This window comes from Notolabrus celidotus, chromosome 20, assembly GCF_009762535.1.
Source record: "Notolabrus celidotus isolate fNotCel1 chromosome 20, fNotCel1.pri, whole genome shotgun sequence".
Taxonomy (NCBI): Eukaryota; Metazoa; Chordata; class Actinopteri; order Labriformes; family Labridae; genus Notolabrus; species Notolabrus celidotus.
Window position 1 is genome coordinate 13,900,596 of NC_048291.1, and position 19,788 is coordinate 13,920,383.

General features: G+C 40.5%; 1 protein-coding gene across 9 annotated transcripts; it reads right to left on the reverse strand.

The window, feature by feature from the left end:
- Window positions 1-797: 797 nt before the first annotated feature.
- Window positions 798-19,769, reverse strand: LOC117832993 (transcription factor MafG). Of its 9 annotated transcripts, none has more exons than XM_034712327.1 (4): window positions 19,557-19,769; window positions 17,430-17,544; window positions 2,836-2,908; window positions 798-2,755 (listed from the first exon to the last, which is right to left on the reverse strand). In XM_034712327.1, the coding sequence occupies exons 3-4, from the start codon at window positions 2,869-2,871 to the stop codon at window positions 2,303-2,305; spliced, it is 489 nt and encodes a 162-aa protein (XP_034568218.1). In that variant the 5' UTR covers window positions 2,872-2,908; window positions 17,430-17,544; window positions 19,557-19,769; the 3' UTR covers window positions 798-2,302. The 9 variants fall into 9 exon arrangements, with proteins under 9 accessions (XP_034568218.1, XP_034568221.1, XP_034568222.1 ...); XM_034712330.1 differs by lacking the exon at window positions 19,557-19,769 and adding an exon at window positions 18,795-18,891; XM_034712331.1 differs by lacking the exon at window positions 19,557-19,769 and adding an exon at window positions 18,388-18,700.
- Between the last annotated feature and the right edge of the window lie 19 nt (window positions 19,770-19,788).

Genomic DNA, 19,788 nt, shown 5'->3' on the forward strand with positions numbered 1-19,788 from the left:
AAGTTAAATTTGAATTTAAGCAGCAGTCTTTAAGATACTTGTAGCTGACTAATTTAGGCACATTTACTGTCAAGTTAACCATTTTATTTAATTTGGGTTTAATTGCTGTACAGATGCACTTTTCACATATTCCCTGTGAACAGAGGTTAGGTTTACTTACTATGTCAAATGTGAAATTGGCCAAATTTGCCCTGGTTGTGGGTATTGTTATGATTGTCTCAGGGAGAGCATCATCCAAGTTTTAAGTAGGATGTATATTTTTGTATGAATTTTGTTTTAAAGCAATTGTCATAAATAAATATGCAGTTTTAAGTATTATGTATTTTTCTTATTTTGCACAAGAAATGAATATTACATAACAAATGTGATAAGAGTATCACCATAGTACTGTACGCTAATGCCAATACAGAAGGGAATTGATGATCTCTGCAATTAGGTGTCTGGGAAAAAAATATCGGTATCGGTAATCAGCTAAATGAGTTTTAAAATATCACCATATCGGATATCGACAAAAAATCCAATATCGTGCATCCCTTCTAATTATCCTATTTGTGAAATTCCTCTTTGACTACGATTCAAATTTTTCTGTTGAAAACAAGCAAACATGGCGGTCCCACCAAAAGGAAAGGCCGACCTCTTTGTGAGGTCATTTACCTTTGGGTCACAGAAGGTGTATTTAGGGAGCATCTAGCACCAGGTGCATGCATCATTCAGGTTCTGTAATGTCAGTATCACTTAAAGCTTCAGGTCAAAGTCTTTTGAGTTGATTTTCACTACCTGATTCTGTCTCACATGGCTCAGTGTGGTAAACTTTTAATGACAAAATGATTTGTAACTAACACCAAGGAAGCGGAGGATATCACAGATGCCAATACGCACAAAGACAATTGACCTTGTTTACACCACCTAGTTTAGCTCTACAGATTTGTTTTAAATAGCACAGCATTGACATCTATACAGTGAACGACACTGCCAACTTGTCACTTACACATCACAGCACGCGCTACCCCACAGTACGCGCCTAGTCACTAGAAAAAAGCTATCAGACTTCAATAGTAAGCCACTGTCGGTACAATTGCAAAAAAGATGTCACAGGATTTTTTTTTTATGTTTTCCTTATCTGTATTTATATAAACAATGGAAGTTTTTCTACCTAGTAATAAAAACCAAGAACTCAACATTAGACAAAGTTTTCTACACCTTAACAATTCAAACAGTAAAGCTTGTGTAAAGATTTTCTTTTGGAAATATCTGACGGCCCTGTCAACAAGTAATTACAAAAAATGCAATATATATATATCTTTTAAACAAAACAACTTGAACATATTTTCTCTATGAGCAAAAATGATGTTTCAAAATGTTTGTGGTTTTCACTGTCCCCACAAAACACGAGGATATTACTGTTATGACATTCAGGTTTCCAGATATTGTAGAAGAATCTCGTCGTACTGGAATGGCACTCAGCTCCAGAACAATATCGTTACGAACTGCTGATCATTTTTTCAATGTTTCCACTTGACCATAAATATGCAAGACCTCTTTGTATTTTCAGTGCATACATATATTATTGCATCTACCAGTCATATTGATAATGACAAGTTCATTAAAGCCTGTCTCAGATGCATAAACAGAAATGAATGCTAGACTTGGGAGCATTATTTCAAGCTTATATTCTCTTGACAGACAACCAACAAAAATTGCAAATTGGGCTGAGTAACTGGTTTTAGGTTAGTCAGGCAGTTTTGAAGACATCTGTAGCATCCACACCATGTTTGTAATGCATCCCAATTTAAGTCAGTGCATTATAACAAGGAAAGGGTTAATACTGATAAATCATGTATGGGTCTTTACTTCAGTTTTTGTTATCAACTGGGAGAGGAGACTTTCACCTCTGGTTGTGATGAGCTGTGGGACTCGGAAAAAGCCAATTCCTAGGACGGAATAATCTTGAGAGCTCTGTCTTAAGGAAACAGATACAAGACATACTATACCTTTACCGCCAGATATTGCCTCCTTGATTATTAGTAAACACAATCTGTTTTTTAAAGGTAGATGTATCAGTATTGACACAAATGTGGCAAATCTCACATTACCAGCTGCTAAATCGTACAATTTGATTGTTGTACGTTAACAGGATAAGTCTGTTGACAGGTACAGACTTGGCCTTGAGGATGAGGTTAGGGAGATCTTTGTAAGTTTCAGTGACGAAGTGTAAAACTGAGAACTTTTGTGGGTAATCCTTTGCCATGTTATAATGCACAGACTTATTTAGCATTAAATCTTCCCCTGATCCTTTCTGCTACTACGACCTAGCCTCTGTTTTGGATTTGACGATGGTGATGACGCTGGTGGCAGCTACTTTACCAGGGATGAGGGGTCCTATGACAGAGGCCATAGGTCCCCTGGCTGACGTGACAGGGTTGCGGGCCACAGTCCTGGCAAAGCTCTGGAGGGCCTCGTACTTTGAACGCAGAGCGTCCAGCTCTACCTTCATGCTGGCATTCTCTGTGGCCAGCTTGTCCACTTCCTGCTGCAGCTGAGCCTTCTGCTTCTCCAGCTCCTCTTTCTGAGTGACACGCTTCACTCGGCAGCTGGCAGCGTAGCCCCGGTTCTTCAGGGTGCGCCGCCGCTGCTTCAGCTGGAGGATTTCCTCCTTGGTCAGGCCCCGTAGATGTTGGTTCAGCTCCCGCACGGACATGGTCACCAGCTCGTCATCAGTCAGGCTGGTGCCATTTTCCCCTGGCTCCCGCTTCACCTGGAGATGAGAGTGAGTCACTGGTGGTCTTTCTTTCATCATTTAATCATCACCAAATTGATTTCTCATAGGTTGATTACCTTCAAAGCTTTGTTTCCCTTGTTTGTGGTAGTCATGCCACAAGAGCCGCGTCCACTTGCACTGTGGGTTTTTCTGTAGGTGAGAAATGTCACTGTGAGCATAAAGAACAATATCACCAGAAAAAAAACATATCTAGAATAAGATGTCTTTAAGTGTTTTCTGACAAGGACGTGACGGCATGACTCAAATACACAACTCTTCAAATATACAAGGCGAAGAAGTGGGTCAAGGACTTCACACTTCACTGTAAGTGATGCCTGTTCAGAGAGAGCTACCTGGACCAGTACTTCCCCTGTCGATACGAACAAAGACAGCATTTGTGGTATGCATTTCCCTCTCCAACACACACACACACACATCTCCCAAATAGCAATATGTTGAGTCATAAGGAGGATCACATTCAGTTCTGCTGGCAGCAGTTCACGATGAGCTCTTGGAAAACAAAACTCTAGTTAATGCAGCCTCTTGGAGAGCAGACACAGCAGAGGACATGGAGGGACTGAAAACTTCCACATGTCTCTTGTAACAGACTGAAAGAAGGACACAGGGCAGGCTTTCATCTACTGTACCAGCTATCCAGTCTAGACAGTAAAACCTGTCTAGATTTGCTGATGCGTGCCTATAATCCCATAAATCAATGAAAAGGGGATATGCTGTAACTACTGCAGAGCCTCAGCTATCATCCAGAATAAACGGGCTGCACTGCAGTTAATTCCATCAGGACTGAGGGAACACCTAAACAAGCTGTGCAGGATACAAATCCAGCCCACTGGTGTTAATAATGATAAGAATAATAACTTTATTTATATAGCGCTTTTCAAAAAAAATTACAAAGCACTTTCCAAACAATTTAAAAAGCCATAGGCAGTAATTAAGAACATATGACAATACAGCAGTAGTAATAAAACAAGGATCAAAGCAATTAACCATAAAATCAATAAAAAGCAAGTCTAAAATAGTGAGTTTTTAAATGCTCGATCACCATTTGTTTTTTTTGTTTGAGCGTGGAATAGTTAGTAAAGACCTACCGGAGGATCTGAGGTTACACGATGGCTCGTAGGGAGTCAAGAGGTCAGCAATGTAGTCTTGAGCTGACCCCCTATGATCTTTCAAAGTCAACATCATCATTTTAAAATCAATTTTAAAATGGACTGGGAGCCAGTAAAGCGATTTTAAAACGGGTGTGATGTGTTCTCTCCTGCTGGACCTGGTTATGAATCTGGCTGCGGCATTCTGGATTAGTTAGTTTATTGAGGTTATTTTGTAAGAGACTGGAGTAGGGTTGCAAAATTCTGGGAATTTTCAAAGTTGGAAACTTTCCATGGGAATAAACAGGAATTTATGGGAATAAACGTGAATGAATAAACCATGAATTTACTAAATTGAAGGTGGGCTCTTAATAGGGAATTTAAATATAGTCGGGGAAAATATATTTTAGCATAATCCTGACTAAAACAACCAGATTTCATGCAAGTACAGTTGAATATCTATGCTATTCCTTAATCACATGCACATGGCACACTGCTTACTGCAGGGCTATTGAGACCACGCCCCCTACAGGCACTGTGCATTCCTCCATCACATGCACGAATGGGACTTTGTTGGACGGAGAGCAGCTCTTTTTATTTAACATTTTGAATGGGACTTTGTTGGGATGCATCTTTGTTAATTTTTGAATGGGTTGGGTCTGAGGGATGAGTAATATTTAACTCAACATTCATGTTTTTGGTCTTCAATGAAATAATTGATTTTTCAATCAAATATTCAACACCACTTGATAAAGTTCTATGTACAAATAAATCTGTTTTAATTGTATTATTTTGGATGGATGTCTGCTTATAACAAAACAAATATTTATGCTTGGATATGATACCTTTCCAATAAATTCCCAGTTAATTCCCATAATTTCCAATTTGGAATATTTCCAAAATTCCCCAGCTTAACTTCCCATGGAAATTTACGTGAAACTTTCAGCCCCTTTGCAACCCTAGACAGGATTAAAGTGAATTGAAGAAATCTGAAATAAAAGCATGAATTACTGTTTCTAGGTTTTTGATTGATAAGAATGACCAGATTTTGATAGTTTTCTAAATTGAAAAAAGCATGATTGGACAACAGTATTAATGTGTTTATTGAAACAGAGGTGAGAGTCAAAGATGATGCCGAGGTGCAGAAAGGTAGAAGGTTGGATGCCTTGCACCGTTTGAGCTCTGTCACAGGATAAGTATGTGCATGCGCGCACACAAACACACACGCACGGTTGTGGCCCTGGGTGCTTTACACTACACATGGTAAATGCTGTGTCAGCGACACGGGCACCAACCACAGTCAGCCAAGCCAGCACATTGCCTCTGTAAGCTGATTTACACAGCCCAGCAGTGTGTGTTGGTGCTGAGCACATAAACAAATACATGTGGGCTTTTACAACTTTCAGCATCAAAAACAGGAAACAAAAGATCCAAAAAATGGAATCCTCAAAAGAATAACACTCAGTGTGTACTTGTGTTTAGAGCTTACACCATTACTCAGCTCGTCATCATGTATATGTGTGATGTGTGCAGAGAGTCTCGGAGAGGGAAGGAATAAAAGGGAGATGAGTCGGAGCTCAGAAGTGCACTAAGATGGCCAGGATATTTCCATGGCAACAAAGGGGTGCTACAGGTGGACCGGTCACCTGAGCCAAACAGGGAGAGACAGGCGCTTGTTAAAAATGACCTGAATACGACACTATCACACAGGCTGGGGACATAACATGGGGTCAGACTGTGACTTGCATTCTTGATGCTTTCACTTCAAAAAGTCCTCTGGCTTGTCATAAAATGGCAACGTTTCCCTGTGCTGCAGATGCCAATATAAAAAGGCTTTCACATTCTGCCGAGGACTTTTAAAATGTGATACTTTCATCCCTGCTGGACCGGCTATGAATAGCTGACTGATAGTAACACCTACCTTTCACCGGCCTTTGTGGTGACTCATTTCCAGTAAGCATTTGGACCACAGATGCAAAACATAATGGGATAATGGTCTGCCTGATGATGCACAGATAATGGACAAATAGACAGGAAAGTACTCCACTAATAGCTGCTGGGATGAGAGGAGAGAAAAAAAAGGCTGCTTCTTCCAAATTTCATATAAGCCTATCATTTTCCCCTCAGCCGCCTAGACCCAACATTGTTCAAAAAAAACAGTTGAAATCTCACAAACAGAGAAAGATGACACATTGTCCAGGTTGAGGAGGCATTTTCTGTCACACAGCTGTGTCGGGTAACACAGTGGGCAAGGCTTGGCACGCTGAAAGCTCACCATATGACACTGTGGAAGGATTGCGCCCAGGCTGCAAACCTCCAGCACAGGCTGCTGCCAACAGACGGCTACCAATGACAGGGCATGGCAGCACAACACAGACAAGGTCCAATGCACAGCTGCTCCCTTCCACTACCAGGCATGTCATACCTCCTGGAGACAAAGAAGCATTGCTCACACAAACACAGAGAGGAAAAGAAAGGCAAAACACACCTGTAATTTTTTTTAAATAATAACACAGGGTTAGGGAAGTTCAGAAAATGCTCTGCTGATTTAACGGTAAGAAAACGCCCTTACGTTTGACAACTTCATCTGTGTGCAGGTCTTCCTCACACACGTATCACCTAGGGTTGCAAAATTCCGGGAATTTTCAAAGCTGGAAACTTTCCATTGGAATTAACGGAATAAACCAGGAATTTACTAAATTGAAGGTGGGCTCTTAATAGGGAACTTAAATATAGTTCGGGAAAATATAACAACCAGAAACAACCAGATTTCAAGTACAGTTGAATATCTATGCTATTCCTCAATCATATGCACATAGCACACAGCTTAATGCAGGGCTATTGAGACCACACCCTCAACATGCACTTTTATTTGCATGCTGAATGGGACTTTTTTGGAGGGAGAGCGGCTCTGTTAATTTAACATTTGAATGGAACTTTGTTGGAATTGCATCTTTGTTAATTTTTGAATGGGTTAGGACGAAGGGATGAGAAATATTTAACTCAATATTCATGTTTTTGTTCCTCAATGAAAGAATTGATTGTTAAATAAAATATTTAACACTTGATAAAGTTCTACTTACAAATAAATCTGTTTTAATTGTATCATATTGAATGGATGTCTGCTTATAACAAAACACATATTAATGTTTGGATATGATATCTGTCCATTAGATTACCCTCAATTCCCAGTTAATTCCAAGCGGCAACCTTCGGTCTCAAACTATGAAGCCCATGTGGAAGTGTTATACACTGCAATTAATAGAGAATCCACTTGAGGCCGGCTGCAGAAACACCAGAAACCACATAGACACCAATTCAAAAAAGACGATCTTTGCAGCTTTAGTAAACATGTTTACAGCCTGGTTCAAAAAAACAACTTGGCTCTAAGTAGCTAATTTCTCTATCGGCACACACTGTACAGGGGTTGAATTTTTTTCTAACACAACAGTTCAGAAGATATTAAGATTACGAGTTTTTGCCTAAATAAGGACATGACTGACTTGACTACCGAACGGGAACACACAGCTGTTGGCTAGGAGACTCAAACTCCGCCCCTTTACATCACACTTTGCCGGGTTGAGTTCCGAATTTCCAATATGGCTGCCGCCGTCGATTGGCTTGAAAACAGCGCTCAGGAACAGATGGGTGACATCATGGATACTACGTCCATATTTTATACAGTCTATGGTTGAATGGGACTTTTTTGGGATTGCATTTTTGTTAATTTTTGAATGGGTTGGGTCTGAGGGATGAGTAATATTTAACTCAATACTCATGTTTTTGTTCTTCAATGAAATAATTGAGTGTTCAATAACATATCTAACACTTGATAAAGTTCTACTTACAAATAAATCTGTTTTAATTGCATTATTTTGGATGGATGTCTGCTAATAACAAAACAAATATTTATGCTTGGATATGATATCTTTCCATTAAATTACCCTCAATAATCCCCATGGACAGTTCCCAATTTGGAATATTTCCAAATTACCCCAGCTTAACTTCCCATGGAAATTTACCAGAAATTCACCGGAATTTTCCACCCCTTTGCAACCCTAGTATCACCTCATGTTAATAATTTCAAGTCTGATTCGTGCGCCCAGCAAAAGGAGCACCAGGAGAAAGCTGCAAAAGCTCAGAGCACTGGGGCAGCAGAGGTAGGGGGCGAGAGCTGGGACACACAAGTCTTTTGTAGGTGCTTGCTGAATTTTTATGAATCGCCTGAAAGAACGCTGACAAATCAGAGCTGATTGCTTGTGTAGGAGAGACATCACACCCACAGGAAACAGAAATCGCTGAGTGTGGTCACCCAGAGAAAGAGAAGGAGGGGATGGTGAGAGAGACAGATAGAGGAAGAGAGAGAGAGGGTGAGAAGAAGAAAAAAAAAAGAGAGAGAGCAAACAGCCTTGTGAAAAATGCTCGCTCGACACATTTAGAGGAGCCTGAGAAGAACAGGTTGGGTGGAAATAAAAAAAAATATACTGATCTCAGCAAGGACCAAAACCAAGGTGCCAATTAGGAAGTTGTGAAGTTGAACTAACACGACGCAAGCAACCCGGCCAACCTTCAAAAGCTGTCTGTGTTCATCTAAATCTATAGAGGGCAGCTAGCAAGGTGGGGTCGGCTTAGGTTGAGACTCAAGGGGGGTAAAAAAAAAAAAAAAAGGAAAACCTCTTGTGGGATAAATGCTGATGTGACATGATAGGTCCGGCCTTGAGCCCGTGTCATGCTTTAATGATCTCATCCCCTCCACAGGATCTCTCCAGGGGGGCTGCCAAGGATGGACACCATTAGCCAGGGGACCCTTTGTTGAGGGGAACTGAGGCTTCGGCATCCATGCACTGCGTCCCCCTGATGAATATTTATCACTGTCGCTCACCGCCTGAGGTGGGGGTGGGAGACAGGGGCGGGGGCGGGAGAGGCTGGAAAAGATGCTCAGGAGGTGATTCTTCAAGGATACATCCAAGGCTCTTCCATCAACGGCTGTCTCAAAATGGCGGTATAGGCTGTGTGTTGGGGGGGTAGTGGGGGTGGATTTCTGGTGCTTGAGGTGGCACGCATGGTGGTTCAAGGCTGCAGGGAGAGCCAGCTCCACTTGACAGCAGTGTAACAAGATTATCAGGGCCATAAGAGCAAACAAAAAACCCAGCAACCTGCCTCAGAATCCAGATTACGACAGCGCCTGCTCTCTGAATACTAAACATGGCCGGGGAGGACTAACAGGGCACTGGCTTCCCCTCAGACATGACAGTGTATTTCATATCAGGCAGCTAATCACATGCACATGTATCCACACAGACAATTTAGCAAAAAACCACACAAGCACATATAAATTGAACTTGTCATGATCAATTCCTGAAAAGAAGCGTCCGAGCGCTCGGCACTGGCAGCTTGCTAATGAAGTGAATAAAACAAGACAGTGGAGGTGCATGCTGATGAAAGCACAGGCAGCATCCAACAATGGCAACACAATCCTGTGAAACTAACAGCTGAATATCATCACACAGCAAACAATGCATTTCTCTACACGAGGGAAAAAAAATGAACAATGTGACTCATTTTGCTCATATGCTTCGTTTAAATTTCTCTCCTCTGCTATGCTCAGTCCAGTCCAGATTTGCAAAGGTTTGTGCATCCACAACAAGAGACACAGGAGGTTTGGTGGGAATCTCAATAAGGCCCTATATCATTGTTTATGAAATGTGGGTGATGGTACACCAACTGTAGGGGTTAGTCCAGGGTTTGTTTTTGTTTCTTGTTTTTGATGTTGATGAATTAAGCCAGTACAGAATTGCAAAGAAAAGCAGTATCCATTTGGGGTAAGCCCAAAAAGCCAAGACCCCAAAGAGTCTGTACTTAAATGTCATTTTTAACAGCAGAATTAAACATGTTTACAACCAGATTTGGTCTCTGTATCCAATTTTTCTATTCATAAAACCTGTACAGGGGCGCATTTATAAATAATGTATACATATTGTTTATATTAAGGCTAACAGTTGGACATACTCATACATAATTAGGGGCTTAGCTGATTTGACGGACTGGTGGTCATGTTGTAGCTAGGCTGCAGCCTCAACTCCACCCCTTTCTTTGTTTCTCGTTTAAGGTTGGTTTATACTTCTGCGTTGACCCTACGCAGCAGTGGTTGACACGGACGTGAGCACCAGATACTTCTGCGTCGATCTGTCCGTGACGCGCAGCAATACTCCCCCGAAACGCTTGAGGGCATTGTGGTCTCTGTGATGGTCGGGTCATCTGCTCTGTTTTCTGTTTACTTTTTCACAGTGATTCCGAACGTATTTTGTTGATTTACAGCTGATACATGTTACTGTTTATCATACAGAAGTGATTACAGGGAAGAATAGAGAGGACATGTCGGAGTGCGTGAAATACACAGTCAATGTGCGGCTGATGTCCGGGATCCCTGAAGTCCTGTAAATGCGGGAAATACAATGCCGCCTAGTGGACCAATCACAGGGCTTGCGGCCTGTGTCAATTACATTTTAGAGGTGGTGCGCATCAGCTACGTGTGCAGGGCTCTGCGGGGGTCTGGGAGCTACGCAGACCTACGGTGTAGGCTACACCGTCCAATCGACGCAGAAGTATAAATCAGGCTTTAGCTGATAGTAGTGTAGTAGTCAAGACCACATTAACCAAGACCAAGACATGTCCGAGACCAGAGTGCACTGAGACCAAGACAAGACCAAGACCAAGGCAAGGTTGCATGTAATCCCCACACTGATGGTACAGTGCTGTATGGTTGCCTGGAGGGGGACACACTATTGAACAGTAGAAACACTTTGATCAGGGAGGGATTTAGCAGCCTTTTCAAACCACTGTCTACACAAAAACCTGCACATCTTAGACAATTAACACAACACAAAAGAAGGGAGCTGGATGTTAGGCCACTATGATCACCTATTCAGTTTCCCTGATCAATAATATATGAGCCTTGTAGCCTCCTGCTCCATCATCATGGACTTTCCACAAGAAGTAGAATGATGACGACCACAAAGATAGAGAAGGCATGTGATGAGTGTGAAAAACAAAAGTCAGTGATTTCTCTCAATGCTTTGGCTCATTAATTTATACTTTTGCGTATTTGTTCTCTTGTCCACTTGCTCTCTCAGGGTTGAGATGCTTAATGCAACCACCCAACCCTGTCACCCTGTATGCCGTAAATAGCAATTCTCAACACTTCATGCCTGATCAGAACCACTACTTTTACTCCCTCCCTTCTAGTTTGGAGTTGAAAAGATCGCCGAGATATTCAGATCTAATCATTCCTCCCTTCAGCTGAGTGAAGTCAATTATCAAGCAAGCTGCATGTGTTGGGCGCCATTTAACTGCAAATTAAAAATCAGACTCCTGTGATAGCTCTGGAAGAGTTACTGGATGACTGGTGTAAACTTGCGCACGGGGGAAAAAAAAAAAAACAGTGCGAGTGTGTCTGTGTGAGAGGAAGGTATGACGGGAAGAGGGGAGGGAAGCTATTAACTACTAAGTATTCAGAGCGTGAAATAAGAGTGACAAAAAGAGGGAGAGGGGGAATCATTCAGCAGCTTTCAGAGGGAAATGTGATACGCTTGTAGTAGAGGGGAAATACTAAGCCAATACTTTTGACCAGAGGAGGCTCCGGGCAAAATAGCAGTTCACCAAAATCTTATGCCTACCTTTAGGGGGAATGATCTGGACTATACCTGACGTGTTAAACTGTTTCCAGCTGCAGACTGGACATTATCTTAACATTTTTCTTAATGATTAGGCCGTTGAAGATGACTATGAGAGCTGCAACAATGAATCCATCAAGACCGATTAAACATGAAGTTATTCTACTGAATTACAACTTTGAAATTAATTTCCAACTAATTGTGATCATGTGTTTATTTAGATTGAGGAATTTAAAGTGGATATCTGATATGCGTAGATTTTTAAACTCATTTGGTTTAATACCAAAATATGAACATCTTGTTCTTTATTTTTAAGCACACAAATTTTAACTGTACTAGAATTGACCTGTTACTCTTAACCCTCCTGTTATGTTGCGGGTCAATTGGAGCCTTTTTAAAGTCTATTTTAGGCACTATCTGCCTTCCAAACCAGCTAAATGCAGCATACAAATCTGGGCAGCATGTGACAGAAGAGGTGTCGTGTTAATTTATCAACATCACTTCATAAAAAAAACAATTCAAAATGTAAAATAAAATAAACAAAAATCTAAGTCATATAGGGCTTTTCAATGTACATTTAAAAAACTTTTAACATTAATCTTTAATGAAAAACAAGTGAGTTATCCTCATTTAACCATGATCTGTAGGATTAAAAAACACCAAAGGACTAAATCTTGATTTAAATGAGTTAAAAATTAGATTAAAAAAATGTGTATTGGGATTTTTTGGGGTTCTGACCAAGTGCCAACCTCCGGTCTAAAACTATGAAGCCCATGTGAAAGTGTTACACACTGCAATTCATCAAGAATCCACTTGAGGCTGGCTGCAGAAAAACCGGAAACCACATAGACACTAATTCAAAAAAGACAGCATTAATAAACATGTTTACAACCTGGTTCAAAAAAAGGCTTTGCTCTACGTAGCTAATTTCTCTATCGGCACACACTGTATGGGGGGTGAATTTTTTCTAACGCAACAGTTCATAAGATATTAAGATGATGAATTTTTGCCCAAATAAGGACATGACTGACTTGTTCCATACGGGAACATACAGCTGTTGGCTAGGAGGCTCAAACCCCGCCTCTTTATGTCACACAGAGCCTGGTTGAGTTCCGCATTTCCAATATGGCTGCCGCCAACATTTGGCTTCAAAACAGCGCTCAGGAACAGATGGGTGACGTCACGGATACTACGTCCACTATTTATACAGTTTATGGTTCTGACACTTATGGATAATTGAATATGCCCCAAGTCAAACTGACCCGGGAACATTATTACTGTTCCAGAAAAACGAACATAACAGGAGGGTTAATGTGGTAGGCTATTAGTTTTAGAAACAGACATTAAAAAAAACACAAACAACATTTGACTTGGCCATAAATGGTTAATATGTTCTTTTTCAAATATTCATTAATAAAAAAAAACCAATTCTGTTGGTTGCATGTCATCAGTCTGTTTGGATTCATGTCATTATCATGCTGACAGGACTTAGAGAGTCCAGATCTCCTTGATAGAGCTAATATGAGCAGCATTAGCAAGGAGCTTCTCTACATGGCTGAAGACAAAGCTTGGCAGTTCAGGTGAGGCTACATCTGAGGAGTAACACTGGCTAGGCAAAGCACAGTGAGGCTGCAAGTGCATCATTAGCCTTCTGAAGCCTCTATCTTCCACCATGCTAAAAGGACGGTGGTTGAGAGCAATGAATTAAATTATTTCGTTAAGCTCCTTTACCTCTGGGTGGTTGCTGCTATATTTCTTAGCTATGTTGAATGACTGAAACGGAGGCTGCTGACAGGTTTTTGCTGGCCCTGACGCTTTTTCGTTCCTACTTTCAGCAACTCTTGTTGCTGTTGAGGATGACGGTTCTTGAGATGCAGAAAGAAATTGGTAGTGTTAGGTCGTGTTAAAGGAGTGTTGTTTTGCTCCTCCTCACATCACCTGCGCTTCACAAGCATTGCAAATAGCTAATTTGCTGTCTGTTTCTGACTCTTCAAATGCTGCTATTCAGAAGACGTGGTGAAATTCACTTCTGGTGCACGAAAGTTTGTCATCACATGTACATAACTAGAGCGTCACCTTATTGGCTGTACATTAATTTCTGCAAATACCAATAAATATTCTTTAAAGCTTTCATCTACCAATAGACATTAAATTGATAATATAGTGCATCCCTAATCTATAGATAATTAATAAAACTATCATCAAATCAATCATTAGTTGAAGATAGATGCGGATAAAACATTCTATGAAAACACACGACAATGGGATAGTTAGAAAGTACAGATTTAAAGGATTTAAAGGATTCAAGTATTTTCTCATCAGTTCTTTTTCAAACAAGACTGAACAAAAACTTTCTACCCTGTAATAATTTAAAAATGGAAGAGAATTAATGGGTTAATCTCAGCTTTTTTATTGGCTCCTAACTGTGAACTGTTTCCTTAAACACTAGGAAAAGGATAAACGTTCAGGTCACCGAAAGTATAACAGAAAACCACCACTAACAACTAACAACTCATCCAGAAAGTCTTTAAATACTTAATTTAGAAACATTTATCAATAAAAGTTATTATAAATTATGTTTTTTGTACATTTAAAGCAACAAAAATACTCAACAGCTCATTAAAAAAATAGTTTAAAACATGTAATATCAAAAGTGTGGTTATGCCTGATTTAAACTTTGGTTGAACACACATCTCTCCTTTTTAAGCATTTAAATTAAAGGATGTTAAGTTGTGCTTTTCATTTCAAGATGTTTTAATTTCATACAAATATTTGGAGTAGGTTATGATGAAGCACAGAAGAAACCTGTACATTACTCTATGTTGTTTCCTTCTGCACAATATTCCACATTGTCATAAATATATTTGCTCATCAAAATGATATCTATAGAGTTGGAAATAGACCGCATAACATGATGTTCTATGAAAAAATACTGGCTCTGAAGAAGCACCATATGGAACCTAGTCGGTTATATGATTGCAGAGAGCATGTGGCACATTTATGTCTAGAATTTGCATCCAGTTCATGTGGTTTAAAGTGAAAACATGAATCACCGCCCTCAAGGGATTTAGAATTTCTGAAGTCACTGATAATGTGAAGCTTATTTAAAGGGACTTGGGTTAGACTGGTTTGCATTAACCAGTGTTTCGATCCATACAGAATGTCTTTGGGAGCTCAGTGGCTGCTGTTTACACTCAGGGATGCTCTGTTAGTACGAGCAGTAGGACAGGAGAAGAGACTTTATTGGCCTTCCACAGAATCTGCCTGGAGGACTTGATTAAACAGGAAGAGAATAGCTCTTGATACTTCGGCCTTACACTGGCAGAGGAAGTAAGGGTTGCAGGCAGCCCACACACTAGCAAAATATCTAGGAGCTTTACTACAGTGGTTGCATACATATTAAATGCATATTGAATTGACCTAACTACAACACAGCTTTTACAGCGCACAAGGCTAAACTGAATCTGTTCATCATATTTGAATGCTATTTAAAGTGAAACAATTCTGAATTAATTACATCTTTGATTGTTGCCCCTGCTCCGCTCTGATTTAAGGTGGATTATCTTCAGTTGAAACACAACTCTGTGATAAGGACATCAAACAAACAGAGCTCAGCAGCAACACTGAATAAAGACAAGAAGGAAAACAAATTCATCATCTTGTTTCTCCCGTGGAGTGCTTTGATTCAAATGCAGGCAGTTAGCAGTCAAGACTTATTACCTGAAAGTAACAAAGATGCTAATTTCTATTAATAACACAGCCAGCGCTCAGCTCAAATTATGGCGAGTGATTGATGATGTCTGCCCACAGGATATTTGATGGAGCCTCACACTCACCGTCCCCCAAAAATAATACATATATCAAATTAATGTCACTCCAGAATACAGTCTAAATTAGTAATCATGCATTTAATACCAAGAATCTTCTTTTTTCTCTCTCTCTCTCTCAACTGTTCATTGCAATCTCCTTTCTGTCCTTCCGATTTTTACATCCTGAATTAAAGCTTTGTTAACTAGAGCAATTTAACACATAATGACAAACAATTTTTTAAATAAAAAATATTAAGATAACAAGTAGGGATGCACCATATTATCTGCACATTATCGGTATCAGACGATATTGGCTTTAAAATGAACTATCGGATATCGGCCAACACGCCGATATCCACCGATATAATTAACCGATAAAATAATGGGCTGCTGCACACATGTTGGGCTCATGTTTTAAGTTACATTTTAATTTAAGCAGCAGTCTGTAAGGTACATGTAGCTGACTAATTTAGGCACATTTACTGTCAAACAGTAACCCATTTTATTTAATTTGGGTTTAATTGCTGTACAGTTGCACTTTTCACATGTTCCCTGTGAACAGAGGTTACAGATGTTTACTTACCATGTCAAATGTGAAATTGGCCAAATTTGCCCTGGTTGTGGGTATTGTTATGATTGTCTCAGGGAGAGCATCATCCAAGTTTTAAGTAGGATGTATCTTTTTGTGTGAATTTTGTTTGAAAGCAATTGTCATAAATATATATGCAGTTGCAAGTATTAAGTATTTTTCTTATTTTGCACAAGAAATTAATATTAAATAACAAATGTGATAAGAGTATCACCATAAGACTGTACACTAATTCCAATACAGAAGATAATTGATGATCTCTGCAATTAGGTGTGCGGAAAAAAATGTCGGTATTGGTAATCGGCTAAACGAGTTAGAAAATACCGGCATATCGGATATCGGCAAAAAATCCAATATTGTGGAACAAGTGTGACCCCGACAGCACTCTGTGTTCACCCACAGACGAGCTGAAATGTTGTGTCTCTAGGAAATGATCCCGATTATGTTCACTCACTGAACCACAGGAGTCATTTATTAACAAATACTTCATGTGTTTAGGATGAGATTGTCAATGAAGACATCATTCCTGGACAGTAAAAAAATATTTGACAGCTGGATCCTGCAGGAGATATTGCAATCATTGAAAAATAAACTATAAATGTTATAAAGAAGCAAAAAAAGCACTACCAATATAGGTTTAATTATAAGCTCATAAGAATATGTGTAAATACCCTGCCCAGGACATACCACATCTTTCTTTGTCTCCTAAATCTCTTTATAATGAACCAAAACTGAATATTACTCCACAACATTATTCACCAGTTCCACTTTGACTCTCACTCCTTACTCAAATAGTTAAACACTTGTTTTTTAATGTCAGTTCACCAATGATGCGTCTTAAACATTAATCAGCCAAGATAAAGTAGGTTACATGAAAAACAGCAGCGACTTGTGCACAGATCTACGCTTATGCTCTCCATGTTCGCTGGGATACTGGATAATCTAAATTATGAACACACAGAGCAGTAATGAACATGCCAAGTGTAACTCGAGTTCCTCACAGAAAATTCATCAAACACACTTGCTACCCCTGTCTGCTGGATGAAAGTATTACTTTGAGAAGTGGAGCGGGCATATCGCAATGCTAAGCAATCATAATCCGCACTACACTTGCAAGAGGTTTCATCACCAACATTCCCTCCCCATTGCAAAAAGGGGGAAAAACTATATTGATCTTTTTCTCCCTTCCTTGCAGGCATTCCCATTTCCCCATGCAGCTTAAGCAGCACTTTTGTGGACAAATCCCACATTTGTGTTCATTTCTTCAGGCTATTAATTGTCCTGAATAGGCGTAACTACTCCCAAGGCTCAGCTGTGTTGGCCATACAGAGGTGTTGGTGGCCAGACTGTAGTCTGTGCTGTGTAAAGTCTTGCCTCCTGTTTCATCAACCTCATATATCCTCTACTGCCTGCCCATTCTGAGCAACGCCACTGGGTATGAGTTGTGCACTCGGTTCACCTCTATGGTATCCGGCCTTATTTTATCATTGCTACCTCAATGCAGGAGGTGATAAATCTCAGAGCTGAGCTCCACCACTCCCTGTCTCCGTCCACACACCACTGCCAGCCCCATCGGGCTCTTATATGGGCCCTCATCTGTTCTGGTTACCTGCAGAGAAAGGCAGAGATGGGCATTACGCTTTATTGCAAAGCCGAGCTTCTGATGCGGGGCTGGCCTGTCTGCTAAACACACTTCAATGCCCTGCTTGCATGAACAGAGATGATGAAATAAGTTGGATATCTGAGCAAGAATGGGCAACTTCTATCTGTTTGGCCCCGCCGATATATGCTCAACAGTTTCCAAGGTGACTTTTCAAATTGCACAGAGATTCTCCATGGATAATTCATTACCTGCCCTCCATAAGCGTGCACTCTAATAGGCAGCAAATTTCATCATGTCACACACAGGGAACAAGAGCATCTGCCAGCCCAAAATAAAAGAAATGACATGTGAGGCTGTGTAAATAATGTCACAAGCAAGCCAGAAAAGGCATACAATCTAATTGTGGACATTTACAGCTATATATATATATACTATATACACCAAAGGACATTTTTCCTACAGCATTTTATTTTCAATTGCATCTAAATAAGATGTTGTTTTCAACTTCCATTCAACCCATAATCACACATGACCCAATTTAAACAGCCACTCATTACAAGACTCCATTATAACAACACAGGCATAATATATTGCTTATCATGCATTTTTTAAATGGATTTGACATCACAGTTGACACTTAAGCACTTAGTCTGGATGTACTCACAGCCCGTTTGTTGATGTACATCATGACAGCACTGCAATAAAATGCACATTCTCAGCTGAATGTAGATGAGGCTATTGATAAATGCATGATGGTCATCACTTGATGCTCATGGCTTGATGACTGTCTTGCACGACAGATCAGCACCATTTCGATCCGTCTCTTTAATAATAATAACGGCGGCTTACTGATAAACATCGACCCTTATCCAGCGAGCAGACCTTTGTCCGGTGGTGCCATATTTCGGGGTGGATTCTGAGAACGTCTAAATACATCATTGTGATGATTCAGCACGATAAAAATACCGCTGCTGCTTGTTTGTTTGCTTTGATTATGAAGGAAAATACTGAGGTTAACTGTTCTGTTTAAGCCTAGGACAGCAGCTTTGGTTTGACACTGCCGTTGTTGCAATGTAACCAGTGGTTAAATGAATTGTCACTTCAGGTGAAGCAATTCAACACGAAACGTTCGCGTCTGCTAAAAGATCCAATCTGTCCGTGCATGCATTTCAAGCCAAATAAACACAGCAGGTCATTGCTCAGATTTTCAAACAAATACATTCATTTCTGTCATGAGAAAATGCTGAAATTCCAACCTGATCTCGCTATAAACCGCTGTCTCGGCTCGCTCTTGCTCCTCTTCACACAACGAGGTGATGAAGCAGCAGGTTTGAACAGCAAGAAGCGCATGAGTTGACAAACCAGAAAGAAGAAGAAGAAGCGCTTTCATACAGAGGGGGCACACGAAGTCTTTGGGAAAGTAAAATATCACAAAAGCAACACAGTTTTTGACATTCCGCTACTCCCCGGGTCTCCAGCCTCCCTGTGCACCGCTCGTGTAAGTGGCAAAACACTCCCCGCCTACAAAACAAGCAAGCGAGGAAATCCCCGTGCTCAGCCTTCCTTACTACAACTGAAGCATTACAACACCACGAGCAATTATTCAATGTAGGGAATTACCTATTACACACAGAAGACTGTCTACTCTGCTACATTGAAGAACAAAAGACAGAGTGACATGTTTAATTCGCAGGTCATGTGTGTACAAAAGATTAGCTGCCATCTCAGCATAGTAGCAGCCCGACTGGTGTCAGCTCCCACTGCATGGTACAACTACTTCCGGTTGATGCCTTCACAATAAAATACCCAAAATGTGACAGTACGTTCAATAACAAGAGTGTTTTTTTAGTTTGAAAAGCAAATTATTGTACAAATAAAGCCAACTTCACGATGTTTAATGTAAGAAGCTAGGTATGCTAGCCCATGAAGCTAAATGAGAGCAGCTTGTCAGCGGCGCGGCGAAGGCATGCACACTCAGCATAACAACACCGCTGTCCCCGCTTGGTTTACAGACCCACCTGACTTAGAAATGAAGTCGCTGCCTTCAAGGTCTTCTCCTTCTCCCGTCACAACGGTGATCAAACACTAGAGGCAGTAAAAATTTCGATTTCACTGACAGAAGCGGCAGGGCTTCCAAATGCCAGCTCGTGCTCTCCTTGTTGATTCCTTTCTCTTGTATCGAAGCCAGACGTCATCGTGTTTGGTCACGTGCCTTCATTCATGAGGGCTCTTGTTTCCTTACAATAAGAA